Source organism: Eptatretus burgeri, chromosome 9 (genome assembly GCF_056783735.1).
Source record: "Eptatretus burgeri isolate ZD-2024b chromosome 9, Ebu_testis_v1, whole genome shotgun sequence".
Lineage (NCBI taxonomy): Eukaryota > Metazoa > Chordata > Myxini > Myxiniformes > Myxinidae > Eptatretus > Eptatretus burgeri.
Genome location: NC_140969.1, coordinates 92,403,358 through 92,420,536, shown reverse-complemented (window position 1 = coordinate 92,420,536; position 17,179 = coordinate 92,403,358). Strand labels below are relative to the sequence as shown.

At 42.6% G+C, this 17,179-nt stretch overlaps 1 protein-coding gene across 1 annotated transcript in view; it reads left to right on the top strand.

Moving 5' to 3' along the window:
* The first annotated feature begins 271 nt into the window (after positions 1-271).
* Positions 272-17,179, top strand: part of SCCPDH (saccharopine dehydrogenase (putative)) — a 41,262-nt gene continuing 24,354 nt past the window's right edge. Inside the window, exons 1-3 of the mRNA XM_085896120.1 lie at positions 272-547; positions 4,067-4,176; positions 16,269-16,349. Coding sequence (XP_085752246.1) covers positions 367-547; positions 4,067-4,176; positions 16,269-16,349 — 372 coding nt within the window. The 5' untranslated portion in view covers positions 272-366. The remainder of the gene's footprint in view (positions 548-4,066; positions 4,177-16,268; positions 16,350-17,179) is intronic.

The window sequence follows — 17,179 nt, the reverse complement described above, 5'->3', positions numbered from 1 at the left end:
TAATGCCCCCCCTTTGGCTTTGAGTCACGTGATCAGTGTCACGGCCGAGGCGTTCTGCGCATTGTAAGATGGCTGCCGCGAAACTTCCGGTGGTTACAAACTTTTTACGTCATGAGCAGCGGCGTATTTTCATTTCAGGGTTTCTTTTCGACACAAATTATAAGATACGCAGACGCGATCCCAAAAGGTGATGCCTCGATGGATAAATGGCAGAACGTTTTCATTTCGATGCTACATTTTAATTTGGTCGCGAGTCGTTAAACAACAATAACAAACTCGCAACGCGCATGCGCGAAAGCAAAAAAAGAGCTCCAATCTGTGGCTGTTGTGGTCATTGAGCGAGCGGAGTGGTGTGACGAGGACGGCATGTCTGTGAAGAAGCGGTTCGGGCTCGTGGTGTTCGGCGCCTCTGGTTTCACCGGTCGCTTTGTGGTCAGAGAAGTTGCCCGTGCGGCGGATGAAGAACGCGGAGAATTCGCTTGGGCCGTGGCCGGGCGGAACCGTGATAAACTGCAGTCCATGCTGCAAGAGGCGGCCCAGTCGCTCGGTGGGTCAACCGGTCCGTTTGCGGTTTAATTTCCCGAAACACGGATTAAATGATCGATTTTATTGTATTTCTTTTTTTAACGTTGAAGAACGAATCGGCCTCCTTGTCGACCTGAGGTGAATGTTTTCATTTTGTAATTTACCTGTGACTGGCCGGTCGAATCCGCCACGAATTCCCTGAGGTAATGTTATCATTATTTAAATTAACTCGGATTATGTTTCTTTTTCTTGCCAAGGTAATCCTTATTTATTTATTTAATTATTTATTTTGTGCATGGTCGAGGCTCATGGAAGAGCTGGAGCAGAATGAAAGGGAACGAAATGGAGAGGAGTAACCACCAACATCGGAGTCGAAGTGATGGTGGTGGTCGTATGGCAGCTTGGCTATCACTTGTTGAAGCGCGACTGTGTCGCTGATGCAGTGCCCCTCTTCCAGTACACACACTGGAGCTGGTACTCATTTCGCCGACCTCGGAAGGTTGACAGGCTGAGTCAACCCCCTGGTGTATTAATTCAGCGGCCAACGGGGCTTGAACTCAGGATCCCTGGATCCCAAGCCGCCACACGAACCACTGAGCCAACACCAGGCTGGCTGGGGGTGAACGAGCTGAATAAACACACAGCAAGGATCACGAGTGTGGGTGCGTGATGACCCGAGGTAGCGGTGTGCAGCTGTCTGGAAACCCTGAACCGGGAAGAATGGGACTGAACAGACAGATTGGTGAGGTTTGGCTCTACAGGTGAGAGAAAAGAGGAACAAATGGAGGTGAGCATCTAGCCTGGATCTTGGGAGTTCAACAAGAAGAGGTTTTACTGGTAGACTGTGTGTGCCATGCAGTGACCTAAGAGGACAGAGGGTGTAAGACCAAAAAGGAGGCAATGGGATACAGATGCGATCGTAACGGGCCGAGACACTCGGCTTCGACTCGAAAGATCCCAATGAATTTGAGGACCTCACAATCCATGGCATCGAGAAGGACAAGGTGTGATGCAGGGGCACCTGCCCGAAGGGGAAAGCGGTACTCCATCAAGCTGCGAATGAAGGCCTTGTAGGTTGTCAGTTGAATGATGATACCTGCCGGTTTTGTTTGGCATATCTTGCTTCGATCGAACGTTAGTAATCTGGTTTTGAATGACAGCAGGAAATGTAAGAACTTCACGAACGACGAAGGCAATTTATTGTCATCATTTGGTAGTTTTTATTGTTTGTTCAGGTGTGCTGGGATTTTTTATTATTTTTTTATTTTTTTTATTGGGGGGAGGGTTGATGGGGTCTTTAGATCCACAAGAAAATGATTACATTTGCACATATTCATCTTGCTGCCAAAATCAGTCTCTTTCAGGGATTGGTCGGTTGTTCGTGGGTTTGGTTATGGTTCACGTGTCGCGTTACTTCTGATTGCTGGGAAGAAAAAAAGCATTTCAGCCAAACCTTGGCAAGCTACAACAATGGTGGAGTCCAAATTTGGGTATGTAAAACGACTCCTCATGCAGAAAAGTGTGGCAACATCAATCCATATGACCGACACAGATCCCTCCGCTTTCTCAATCGATTCTCTGGTGACTGTGCCCTGCCTCACCGAAGACTGCTGTTCACATGTGATCCACGAACAACCTGCTAACATGAATTTGGTTGTCATGAAGGAGCTGCTACCCATACAACAACCATACACAGATAGCAAGCAGTGTGATGTGGAGACGAGGACTATCCAAGACGGCCGCACCACTTGCTGCCCTCGTTGACATGACCGTTAACACGGAACGTGATCCGCGAATCGACTAACAACCAGGTTCTCGCTGCTCGTTTTCAGGGCATATTGACACGTTAAATAGATTTGTGAAGAGTTTCAATAACATGAAGCGAAGTGATTTCGAGAGGAACAAAATGGTGTAACTTTTTTTTTTTTTTTAATTCTATTTATTTACTTCTGTAAATGACATGACATTGAAATGGTTTTATATGACCTTACTGTTGTGATACCCGTACCCCCACCTCCCATCTCTTCCCTGTTTTGTTTTTTTTGGTAACTGTTTGCTTTTTCATTTATTTATTTATTTTTAAACATTAGATCTCTTGTCGTCGTGAGCAATTGCTTATTCGACTGGGATCCAATTCTGAATTTGACCGGCTGGTTGCGTCCCAAGCTTGGGGGGCGGCCGTGCTGCTGATGCAGAGCCCCTGCACATTTTGGCGGGAATTTGTAACTTGTTAAGGGTAATGGTGCTGACTCGTCTACCTTTCACGAAGGACGGAGCGGGATCTTTAATGTCTACAACTAATTGGGACACCCAGCTTGATGTCCATCCGATGGAAGGCGCACGGTTTTTATGCCTCGCCCTACATTGAAGATACCCAGCGTAACAGTTTATAGCTGGGTCGAGATTCAAATCCAGGCTCGACGGTTCATAAGTGATTGTGATTGTTGTGGCTGTGGTTTCACAGCACTACAGTTGATGTGCGAAGGTACTCTTAGGCTGTAATATTTAAATCAAAGTGATTATTTGTATTACACTGTCTAGACAGATTTTAATTGTTACACCCTTGTACCAAGATTCTTTTGGGTCATTGTTTTGTTGTTCTAGTGCATAAGATTTGAAAATAGCAGAAGAAAGGAGAGACATTGTCAAAGCTTTTCATCTTGCAGCTCGTCCTGGACACGCGCAAGAACATCGGGTATGCAGACACAAAATGAAACGATTTATTTGTTCAGACAGTTGGGGAGTCGTTCTTTGGGGGACTGTTACTGACACGAACATACACATCATGACCTTGAGGCACCGAGGGGACCTGTGACCTCCCATTTTTTTTTATGGATCCAAGTCAGAACAGATGCAGTGTTTGCACATACCCTTCTTGTTTGCAAAGAACATGCCAAAGTAAGGCAGTTGTGAAGGGAGGGTCCGTCCGTATGTTTGTGTCAGCAACGGTCCAAAGAACCAATACCGAACTGTCTGAACAAATATATCGTTTCATTTTGTGTCTGCATATCCGGCGTTCTCGCATTGTCCTGACGATCTGCTAGACAAAAAGCTTTGATAATTTCTCCTTTTTTTTCTGCCATTTACAAATTTTGTACTATCGACCGTTTATTCATGTGTCGTATTAAAAATTGTAAAAGGAAAGCTGGGTATTGTGAGGTTCCCTCATGTTATTCAAATTGTGTGGAGTGTCCCATCCCCCAACCCCACCACCTTCCATTGTTATTGAGACTTCTTTACAACAAATCCATCCGAATATAAATCCTTGTGAAGAAGGTCACAATGGTGTGCAGGTTTCAGTCATTTGTGATTGACTAGCCTTTGCACCTTGAATGGACTTGGGTTGCGGATGGTGATTTGTTACATGTATTTATTCAATGGGTGTTTCTGTAAAAGTCAGTATCCTGTAAGATATGTACATTTGCCGTTGCCTCATAAAAATATACTTGCTCTTTAGCTTCAACTGCCGGGGTGACATCATAACATCAACTCGAGCCACACACTCTAATTTCTCCAATGTACTCCCCCCTTTCACCTGCAGGAAAGATTAATTTGGGAGACGTGGGAGTGATTGTCTGCAACATTAATGATGATGAATCTTTGGCAAGCATGTGTCGAGAAGCCAACGTTGTGCTGAACTGCGTTGGACCGGTAAGGGACTAAATCTGACTGGGTTTGCATGGCATCGTCATCCGTGTTCTTTAAGTTTTGAACATGCCTTTTGTTTCCATAAATTAACCTGAACCTCGCCTTGGATTCTTGAACCAGCCAGGTGGTTAATGGTGGACCCATACTCGAGGCAGATTTCAGGAGGAATAATGGATGGAATGGGTAGGAGTCCTTTTGCTGTTGAAGGTTCAGCAATGGGTGGTTCTCTCCAGGCCCTTAACCTAACGATTTTATCTTCGTGTTTGTACTTTGCCCAACTCTCTTGTGACACAATCCTCCCCTACCCCCCCCCCCCCATTTGCTCACATGTTATCATATCTTCACCACAGTTCAGTTGGGTATCAATGATGACATCTGCTCAGATGAGAGTACGAAACATTCTGTCTTGTGATTGTATCTTACTTCTTTTTTCCAAGTAGGAATGAGCATGTTGACTTGATGCTACACAAGACGTCTTCATTGAATGTATGGGTGATGCATGTTCAAATGATGAGCAAAGCACTTTGCAAAGTCTAATTATTACTTCAACATCACACTGGTGATAAATCTGAGGAATTGATCTGGCAGAGTGTGGAAAGACTATGGTCCCACCAACGCAAAATGCAAACGTAGCATGATTCGCTCTCATCGCGACTCATCGTTCATGATGCTGGGATCCAATCCAAGGTTCAAATCCTATGTTGTTTGTTGCTTTGTCCATTGTTTACCACCCACCCCCCACGACGGTTTTTCAGAGTGACAAAGGTTTAGAATTTCCTTTAAAATAAATTAATAACTTCTGTGTCTGTCTGTCCTAATTTCCCTTGAGTAATGACCAGCAGAATACCCGCCTTACGGGCGATCTTGTTCCAAGCGTGCAACACGTTATTGAGACATCCCTTCATTTGGGCGGTGTATAGGCAAAAGACCGCTGCCTCAACCATTCCTTAAAATAAAAAAGAACCCAGGTTACGTACATGGAGCAAAAACATGCGTACTGCTAATGTGCATATATAGTACATCGTGGTTATATAACTTGGATCATTCCAATTGCACCCCCCCCCTCCCCTCCCCTAATTTGTGACGTGATAGACGACGCTGCACACTTGGCTTTGCATTTACCATGGTGAAGGGCCTTGTGCCTACCAGAATGTCGACATATCTTGGTTTACAGCTCGGAGTGTTCGGAATTGGTTTGCATGTTGTTGAAAATTGAGTGTTGATTCTTGAACCCCAACATAAACTGGTCCTCGCCACTCTGGAACATAATGTGACACGTAATGTGAAACCCCATTGCCACCACTGAGCCTGTACATTATCTGGAGTCATGCTGCAACATTATGCCTGGTATCTACCAACATTTGGTATAAAACATTAGGCCAAAAAAAAAAAAAAATGTTGCATTGGCGTAACCCGCCCGACCCTAAAAATTCCGCCGACCCTACGTTTTTTTTGTTTTTTGTTTTTTTGCTATCGAAAAATTTTGCCGACCCTATTTTATTGCTATTTTTGTTGTTTTGCTATCGTTTTCAAGTATCTTGTTGATTGCGATCGCAAAAACCCGGAAGTGTTTCGGACAGAACCCGCCGACAAAAAGGGTGGTACTCGAGCCGGGGGAGATTTTGGGAGGGATTTATAAGGAAAAATAAAAAATAAAAAAAATAAAAAGATCCCGACCGACCTACCCTATTTTTCAGTGACCCGTTACGCCAATGCAACATTTTTTTTTTTTGGCCTTAGTGACAGTCATACCCTATTAACAAACGCATGTTTTCTTGTGCTGTTGCATTACCTTTGGTTATACTTTCTAACATACATTGCCAAATCTTCAGCTTGTCTGCATGGTAGCTCAGAGGCTCACCGTTTGAGTGCACACAAAAAATGTATTTTTAACCTCCACCATCGAAGATGGGCGGAGGTTACTGTTTTCACCCCTGTCTGTTGGATTCGCTATATATGAGATATCCCTTATTGTCGGGTTGTCTGTCTGTCTGTCTGTGTGTGTGTCTGCAACGCGAGGCTCCACAGCACGAACCAGCGAACCGATTTCAATGAAACTTTGCCAAGAGGTGGAATATACACTGGGAATGTGCGTGTTTGAATTTCGTTGCCTCGCAACCACCCGTAGCTGTGCAGCGGCCAAAAAAACACGTACAGTATTTTCAATATTTGTCCTTCAGTTTTGAATGTGGAGAAACGAGACTTTGGAATTAAACACTTCGAGATATTTAGAAAATTTTACTTGAGCCGATTTTTTTTATTTCGGTTTTATTTTTCAAATGGTAGTCCTTCAAAAATCGGGTGTCTATTTGCCGTCATTTAAGGTGTGTATACAGTGTTTGTAAGGAACTACACCGTCGTTCCACCTTTGATCTCTCCTCGATCCAAAATAAATGGAATCACCGGCATTTCTGTCTTTGTGGATTTCTAATAATATAATATGCTTGTTTATTTACTGAAAACGATTCCACGACCCACACACCACCTTCAATTATTTATTTATTTATTTATTTATTTACCGAAAACAATTCCACGACCCACACACCACCTTCAATTATTTATTTATTTTCTGAAAATGATTCCCCACCCACACACCACCTCCAATTATTTATTGACCGAAAATAATTCCACGACCCATACACAACCTTCAATTATTTATTTATTTACTGAAAACGATTCCACGACCCACACACCACCTCCAATTATTTATTTATTGACTGAAAACGATTCCACGACCCACACACCACCTCCAATTATTTATTATTTAAAGTGGGCATGGCTTATGAAAAATATTGTGTGGCTGAGGAGGTGTGGTCAACCAAGAGCATTGAGAAAAGTTTATCGGGTTGTGTGTGTGTGTGTGTGTGTGTGTGTGTGTGTGTGTGTGTGTGTGTGTGTGTGTGTGTGTGTGTGTGTGTGTGTGTGTGTGTGTGTGTGTGTGTGTGTGTGTGTGTGTGTGTGTGTGTGTCTGCAACGTGAGGCTCCACAGCACAAACCAGCAAACCGATTATTTTTCAAATGGTAGTCCTTCAAAAATAGGGTGTCTATTTACCGTCATTTTTAATGAGGAGTGCCAGTTGGCAAAATACGCAATAGGAAAAATCTTGCCAGGCAGAGGAACAATTGTATGTGAACCAATACGTCTTGGCAATGAATCTTCGTCGGCGGATCGGTCAGAATGAAAAGCATCGTATCCAGCGCTTCGATCCTAGCGAATCCCTCATCGCCTACCGGCTCGTTTGTTCGTTTGTTCGTGAACAGTATTACGGAAAAACTCCTGGACGGATTTCGACAAAACTTGGTGGGGGCATTAGGTATGGTCCAAGGATCATGGCATTACATTTTGGACTTGGTCCAAAGTCCAATATGGCAGCCATTTTGAAAAAAAATTTGAATTTTTTTTCTTGCATTTCTACATGTTTTAAGTGATTTCCAACCCCAAAAAAAAAAATTTGTAAGAGAAAAAAAATATTTGCAACTTTTCAAAAAAAAAATTTGATTTTATTTGAAAAATATTTGAAATTTTTTTTTCATTTCTACATGTTTTAAGTGATTTCCAACCCCCAAAAAAATTTGTTAGAGGAAAAAAACTTAGAAATTTTCCACCTTTTTTTTTTTTTTCAAAAAAATTTCGATTTATTTTTTTTGGCATTTCTAAATGTGCGTCGATCTGGTTTAGTTTATTCAATCGTGGTTCAGTAGAGTCTGATCCGTTTTGACCGACAACGAATAGGATATCAGGTTCACTTAAGTGACCCAGCAGTATTGGCGGCGGAGGTTTTGCACTCTACCGAGTGTTCCCCCTCTAGTTGTATATAATGAGCCCTGCACTAAATTAGGCTCATGAAAGAGTGAAAGGAAGGAAGGTTGAAGGCAATGCATTAATGGTAGAGCAGTGGGACAACAGCAGGATAAATAACAGGATAGTAGAGAGGGAGAAATTTGAAAGTAGAATTGGGGATGGGGGGGAAGGTGGGTAATCATGACAAGCAAAGATCATGGGTGAGTATGGAGGATGATGACCTCAGATGATTGTGTGCTGCCAACTCGATGGACTGGAAGGCAAAGTGGGATTGAATAGACTGAGGAAGGAGGTTCAGAGTAAATAATTTTTTGCAAAACATCGAGGATGAAAGACTAATCCTTTTGCAAGAGGGCAGTTTGCAGTTCCTGCGTTCGTGTGAGTGACTAACCAGATTCTGTTCTACAGATGTGTACTTTTGCAAATAGTCGGTCAGAGAAGCCAAGCAGGGTGGAGGAGGAGATGTTGAAATTGATATTGGTCATCACTTGGGCCAGGAAGGAGGACCTGCCATTGGTGGAGATCAAAGTTGATAGATTCACAGATTAGGTCGACCAATGGAATTGCAGAAGGCCTTTACTGCACTGCTCTGGCTGGTGGTTGCAGTGTTAGCTCCCTAGCAACCCACGTAGCAGCAGTTGGAATGGAAAGAGATATACGAGTTAGGGTTATGTGTGTCGTACACATCGCATACAAACGTGATGTTTGCAGAGAAATATGTGTGAAGACCCTCCAATCCTGGCCAAGAATTGAGAGTCCAAGAGAAGTTCTCGAATGCTCGGTTTATTCAGAAGGTAGCACACGCATGCGGAATGTGGCGCAACGACCTGACCAACAGCGGCGGGACTCCGGACCACATTCCGCATGCGTGTGCTACCTTCTGAATAAACCGACCATTCGAGAACTTTTCTTGGCCAGGATTGGAGGGTCTTCACAATATGCACCAGAGGCGAATGGATTATCACCGAATCTACATACACGGGTTTCAGAATGTGGAATGGAGTCCTCCCAGGGTGGCCTCAAAGTATCCCCCTTCATTTTGGTAAGGGGGTCACGATTCATGGACCAAGCTGTGAAGTTTTATTTATTTATTTATTTATTTTTGTTTGTTTTGTTTTTTTTGTTCTCATAGTCTTGTGCAGAGGGCTCTCCTCAGGATCGTCGCTGAACCCTGAACAGCTTCCAACTGTAGTTCGTTTGTAATAATATTCCCAGAGATGGTTTTTAGCTCACCTGTAAGCCTGGTGTTGGCTTAGTGGTTAGGGTGGTGGCTTGGGATCCTAGGGTGCTGAGTTCAAGCCCCGTTGGCCGCTGAATTAATATACACCAGGAGGTTGACTCAGCCTGTCATCCTTCCGAGGTCAGCAAAATGAGTACCAGTGTACTGGTAAGGGGGACACTGCATCAGCGGGATAGCCATGTCCCAACCAATGATGCAACCAGCAGCCACAGACTGCACTCGCTAGAGAGAGAGTTCACCTGTAAAGAAGTTCCAGGGAACTTATGAGATGGCACGTCGTCCATCCACAAATACTTGCAACTTCTTCTCCAAAATTACACATACAATTTCAATAAAATTTGACCACAACCCTCATCACCTGTGATGGCATTGAAAAATAAAAATGGGGTCTGAATAGACCGGGAGCCCGTGGGGCTTATCTCAACCGAAGAGGGGAACAATTGCCATCCTCATGGTAAGATGCCAGATGATATTCTCACCTCAGAACTCTGCGTCTGCCGGGACACTGCTGCTGGGTTGACATTCTGTGGTAAATATCCGTATCGCATAATCGGCGCTATCTCAACCTGGCAGTGGAACTGTCCCAAGTAGGTTTCTGATATTATTCGTATAGCTTGTAACACAGTATAAACAATGACAGACGATTTCGCCGCTGGAATACCGGTGACGCGAAAATCACACTAGCTCAACCGAACAGCGGAACGGCGAAAACCAACGCAGAATGCTCGTAAGGGGTCCCCTGAGTACAAAAGGAGCACTGACAGACAACTTGGTCGCTGTGCCCCCAGGACAGACTCTCCCGAGTTCGGGTTCCCTTTGGTTGCGCTAGCTCAACCGAACAGCGGAACGGCTAAAACCAACACAGAATGGTAGTACCAGGTCCCCTGAGTACAAAAGGAGCACTGGCAGACAACTTGGTCGCTGGTCCCCCAGGACAGATGCTCCCAAGTGGTGCGTTCTATGTCAAGTGTACACATTTTTCAGCGAAACTTTGACAGTCTTAGATGTCACACTTTTTTTTGTGCATGTGTTTGTATCCACGGTAAAACATTATGTGTCAATTTTCAGACCTGGGGGCCAATCGGGGCCCATTTTAGCCCCCCTCCCCCCCCCCCAAGTTTGGGCTCCCCCAGTTGACCCACATTCTTCCAGTGGCCATATCACAGGTTGTCCGATTTGGATGATCTTGGTATCAAAATGCTCGTAAAAGCGAGATCTTTCGAATAGCTTAAAGTAAAATCACTCCGAAACAGTAATTCAAAAAGTTATAGTTTGGGGTGCCCTTTGACCTTGGGCCCCCGCTCCCCAGATAAACCGATGGTCCCGATTTTTTTTCGTGAGAGAATACCCCTTCATATACTCCAACACCTCAGCAAAAATGAAAATGGGATCTCAATGGGTTCAAGTGTGATGATGGTTGTATTGTTCGGGGTCCACATATCACTAATTCTTCATTCGACATTGGGCGACGTTTGCCGTCATCGTTCCAATGACGTCACCTGCTCGCAGGCGACTTTATGTCTGAAATTGTCAATCATCATCTCTGGACATATATTGCATCATTTGCGAAAAATTATTCTGCCTAATGTGTCTATTGATTTTTAAGTGTACCCTTTTTTTTGTATAACCATCATCGAATTAAGTTATAAATGGGAAAATCTCAGTTTTTGCATATTTTGCAGTAAGCATGGCGACTGAAAATCGAAAGGAGTTCCGAAAATACTGTTGCGATCCGTTCAGCTGCCATAAAACGAAACAACGAAATTATCTTCGCAATGTGTCAAATGATATGTTGATGAAATTTTCTTCAAAGGTGAAAAAAGATTACAGACTTTGTAGTTCGTGCAGAAAAAAACTTTCTCAGTTGTCACCAGAGCGTATTGAAGAATTATCTTCGACCAGTTCGAAATTATCATCAGAAGGTACTATCGAAGGCATTGCAGAATCTATTTCGACAGATGAGGACGAGGAGGTTTTTGAACGAGAAGCAGAAGTTGACCTATTAAACCAGTCGTTATCGATGATAGGGAAAGCCCATTCGACAAACGAAAGGTGGAAAGGAACCCAGGGTACGTTCCTGAAAAGTGAAGTAAAGTGGAAGATTCTGTGCGAAAGAAATTAGAACGAGTTGCTGGACCAAGCACTGCGGAGAAAACACAAAATACAGCGTCAAAATGTGATGAACTGCATGCCAGAGGTGATCAAAAGCCTGAAAGAAAAATACATTGTTTCGAGCCGTTCAGAGCAAATACGTATACTGAAAATATGAGCATCAGAGGGATGATGAGTGAATTCAGTTGCTCCCAACGAATGGCTGTGCAAGCCAAAAATTTCGAGAAAGAAAATGGTATGCTATCGTCTCCAAATCCCAAACAGGGTAAAATATTGCCTGACGAAGTGAAATCCGCCGTAACCGAATTTTACCGAAGTGATGAAGTCAGCCGAATAATGCTGGGGAAAAAGGACTGTGTGGTGGTCAGGAATGAACAGGGAAAAGACAAAATTCAAAAGGGCATGGTACTAAACAATCTCAAGGAACTGTTTCAGAAATTCAAAGAGAAGAACCCTGGCTTGAAAGTTGGATTCGTGAAGTTCGCCATGCTCCGTCCCTCGGAGTGTGTCCTGGCCGGTTCAGGCGGTACACACAGTGTATGTGTATGTACGATGCATCAAAATGTGAAACTCATTATGTTTGGTTCCAAAATGCCACAGATAGCCGAACTTCCGAGCTATCATCATGTGATAGCACGCATAGTTTGTAACCCAGCACAACCGGCATGTTATTTCAGAACTTGTGAACGGTGCCCATCAATTGAAGACTTCAAAACCGAGCGACTGAGTGCTTATGAACTAGAGGATATTGATGAAATTCAGGTTAAATGATGGACATCCACCGACAGATCTGAACTGAGCTCCATGGTCCTGCCTTTGGAAGAATTCATTAATCAATTATGTGAACGTGCGGTGAAATTAGTGAGACACGACTTCATTGCCAAGGCCCAATCTGAAAAATAAGAAAGACAAAATCTGTGAAGGAGAATTTGTCATTATTGGAGACTTCTCAGAGAACTATTCGTTTGTCGTACAGGAGGCGGCCCAAGGATTCCATTGGAACTGCTCTCGAGCAACAATTCTCCCCTGGGTTTACGATTTCAAATTGGACGATGGGAAATTAAACCACAATTCGTTCACGATTATATCAGAATGCAATACTCACGACGTTGTCTCAGCCCACCTCTTCCAAAGAATTCTCATTGAACACTTGAAATCTAGCTTTGGAAATGTAAAGAAACTTTACTATTTCTCAGACAGTTGCGCTGGCCAATATAAGAATTGCAAAGCCTTCATAAACCTATGTCGTCACAAATCAGAGGATGGTATTGATGCAGAATGGCATTTTTTTGCCACAAGTCATGGCAAGGGCCCTTCAGAAGGTGTGGGAGGTACAGTCAAATGAGAAGCAACACGTGAGAGCCTGCGTCGACCTTTCGACAGTCAAATTATTTCTCCAAAAGATCTTTTCACCTTTGCTGAAAATGGTTTGAATGAAATGAAGTTCGGTTACGGGATCCAAGAGGTGTATGACGAGGTAGAGCAAAATCTGGAAGAAAGGTTAAAAACGGCCAAAACCATGGCTGGAACTCAAAAACTTCATGCTTTCATCCCTATTTCTGAAACTGCTCTTCAAGTATGCGAATTCAGCCTTAGCGAGGAACACCGTATCAAGTCAGCTATTTCAAAATCTACACCAACTTTTAACGAGAAACTCTCAGGTTATGTCACAGTGCACTATGATGGAAATGGTGGCTTGCCTGCATCATGGAAGCCTTTCAGGACACTCATGAAGTGAAAGTGAATTTTCTTCATCCAAACGGGCCCGCAAGTAGTTTATTTTTTCCTGACATTGAAGATCACTGCATTTTTGACATTTCTGATATACTTATTTCTGTAGAACCAAAAACTGCTACAGGTAGAACCGACACAATCAGTACAAAAGAAACACAGCTGTCAAATAAAACATTGGTTGGCAAAAGATCTTGACTATATAATTTGCTAGGAAAAACTCTTACTCGTACTAGTATCGCTTCCAGTTCCTGTATGTGCATGTGGAAAATGTATGTACAATATACTGATATAGTGTATTGGAAATCTTGTGTTCAAATATTGTGCTATGTATTGTGTGTCCAGCACCCGAGTCCCCGAACAATAAAACCATCATCACACTTGAACCCATTGTGATCCCATTTTCATTTATGCTGAGGTGTTGGAGTATATGAAGGGGGTATTCTCGCACGAAAAAAAATCGGGACCATCGGTTTGGCTGGGGAGCGGGGGCCCAAGGTCAGAGGGCACCCCAAACTATAACTTTTTGAATTACTGTTTCAGAGTGATTTTACCTTACGCGATTCGAAAGATCTCGCTTGTATGAGCATTTTGATACCAAGATCATCCAAATCGGACCCCAACCTGTGATATGGCTTCTGGAAGATTGTGGGTCAACCGGGGGCGCCCAAATTTGGGGGGGGGGGCCAACATGGGCCCCGATTGGCCCACAGGTCTGAAAATTGACAATGTTTTACCATGGATACAAACACTTGCACAAAAAAAAGAGTGAAATCTAAGACTATGTGTCAAAACTTTTACTGAAAAATGTGTACACTTGACATGGAACGCCCCACTAGGGAGCATCTGTCCTGGGGGCCCAGCGACCAAGTTGTCTGTCAGTACTCCTTTTGGGACCTTTTGTACTCGGGGGGGGGGGGGGGGGGACCTGGTACTACCATTCTGCATTGGTTTTTGCCGTTCCGCTGTTCGGTTGAGCTAACGCAACCAAAGGGTCCCGGATTAGGGAGCGTCTGTCCTGGGGGGCCCAACGACCAAGTTGTCTGTCGGTGCTCTTTTTTTTGTACTCAGGGGACCCCTTATTAGCATTGTGCGTTGGTTTTAGCCGTTCCGCTGTTCGGTTGAGCCTGCGTGATTTTCGCAGCATCTAATTAGCGTCTGTCACCGGTATTCCAGCGGCGAAATCGTCTGTCATTGTTTATACCGTGTTACAAGCTATACGAATAATATCAGAAACCTACTTGGGACAGTTCCACTGCCAGGTTGAGATAGCGCTGATTATGCGATACGGATATTTACCACAGAATGTCAACCCAGCAGCAGTGTCCCGGCAGACGCAGAGTTCTGAGGTGAGAATATCATCTGGCATCTTACCATGAGGATGGCAATTGTTCCCCTCTTCGGTTGAGCAAAGCCCTGTGGGCTCCCGGTATAGAAGAGATCTTCGGAAGGAGTTTGCCGGGTGGGGGGGGGGGGTCGGCAGAGTGGGTTACATCCCCAAAGAGGTATTTGCTTTCTTCTCAAACGATACAATTCTAATCAAACTTCACAACAACCTTCATCGCCCATGACAAGCCAAAGTTTGTTCATGATGTGAGAAAGATCTGGCTCAAAGGGGGGGGTTGCCCTCCAAAATATCTATTTGCTTTCTTCTCCAAAACTACACATACAATTCAGATGAAACTTGACCACCATCTTCACCACCAGTGATGTTCCAAAGTTTGTTCATGACATTAAAAACAAGAGCTCAAGTGAGCACAATATACGCCCGAACAAGAAGGTATATACAGAATTGTGCTACTACATGGAAAACAGCATCCTGGTTGCCATGGCAACCACTTTAGATGACGACCGTATGTCATGACACACCATCTCCACAGTCTGTACCTATGTACTAAATATGAAAGTTGAAAACTTTGGGAGTTAGAGTGCAGAGAGGGACGGACGGACGACCGGTATCACATTATACGCCCCAATATATATATATATATATATATATATATATATATATATATATATATATATATATATATATATATATATATATATATATATGTATAAAAAGTTGGGGTACCCAATTAATAGAATTCATAATTTGACACTTACAGAAGTTAATATTACTGCATAGCTCCATCACCTGACTGAGTTCGTGTTCATATTCTTCTGCGATCAAGCAGAGTCCAAAGGTCAATCAGTCAGTAAACACTTGAGTCATTACCGCTTGAACCAAATACATGATTTTGATGAAGCTTAGCTACAAGCCTCATATCTGATGCCTACCGAAGGTTTATTGACCGCATCAAAATCTGCGCTCATTAAGGAAGTCTGCCTGGTGGGGTGGGGGGGGGGGGGTTTGGAATCACCCCCCCCCCGAAAAATAGGTATTTGCTGTCTCCTCCGTAACTACACACATTATTTTGATGAAACTTCACCGCAACATTCATCACCTGTGATGGACCAAATTGTATCGATCGCATCATGATCTGCGTTCCATTAAAGGTTCCACTGGGGTGGAGGGGGGAGGGTTTGACCCCCCCCTCAAATAGTTATTTGCTCTCTTCTGTGAAACTACACACACTTTTTATGAAACCTGACCACAACCTTCATCACCCATGATGTACCTAAGTTTGTTCATGGCATTAAAAAAAATTCAGGGTCTAAGGTCTGCAGGGTATTTGAGTGACTTTTGCTCCTGATCCAGGTGAGCTTCAGGACAGGTGGTCATACATATATATATATGTATATGTATATGTATATGTATATGTATATGTATATGTATATGTATATGTATATGTATATATATATATATATATATATATATATATATATATATATATATATATATATATATATGTATATGTATATATGTATATATATATGTATATATATATGTATATATATATGTATATGTATATATATATATGTATATATATATATATATATATATATATATATATATATATATATATATATATATATATATATATATATATATATATATATATATATATATATATATATATATACATGCACACGCACACACACGCACGCAACTGATCAGAAAATGTTCCTGAGGTACTCGTTCTATGGAAATTGATGTGGTTATGTCGTACTTTATGAACTGGAGCTGAAATGCATCTCTACATTTTAGAAGAGAGTATTTGTGGGGTGGAACGGTGTGACTGATCCTGTTCATCTTGTGTCAAACAGTACAGGTTTTACGGAGAGCCAGTTGTGAAGGCATGTGTGGAAAATGGAGCCAACTATGTGGATATCTGTGGTGAACCCAAGGTAAAAGTTATTTGTTTTATTTTGTTTATTTTTCATAACATTCTCAATTTCTAAGGCTCATGAAGAAGCTTGTATTTTCTTTGCATGAAAGGCAATGAATTGACATAGCGAATGGAATCATCAGTTTTGGACGTTCATCAAAACAACTGCTCGGGCTTCATCAGCAACCATTATACTATTTGGATTTGCAAAGTGGATCTCGATAATATTAACGCATTGTATACTTGTGCGATGCTCAAACACATTGCATTAAAAGGTGAAGATTTTCTTTGGATTCTTGAGTTCCGACAATTTTATATAGTAACTGGAAAAAAAAGTTACTGTGTATCATGTACACCTATGTGAAAACGAACACATCACGTTGTTTGGTCGTATCAATATATAGTGTTTGATAAACATGAAATTGACATGAGAATATCAACACGTATGTAGCATGAGATATCTCCAGAGGCTCGGAGAGTGGTGCAGTCAAAAATCTGTTAACAGCTCAGTGTCTGCTGTGACCACCATTTGCATCGACACACGCTTGGCAACGGCACCTCAATGAGGACATAAGATGGTTGAAGAAGGATAGACTTGTGCAACCAAGATATTCTAGTTTTGTATTTTTAAGTAATTTTCTGAAATTTGTAAAATTTGTTTTTCACTTGGAAGTTGTGGGTTATGATGTGTAAATAAAGGTGGGAAAAGTCTGGTTTAATGCAATTTAATTCCAGCATGGATGCGATTGTTTTTTTGTTTTTTTTGTGGATGGAGACACATGTCAACATGTCCCTCATGCCACACAACAATTTTGAGGAACTTCATATCGACATCTTCAATGATATCCA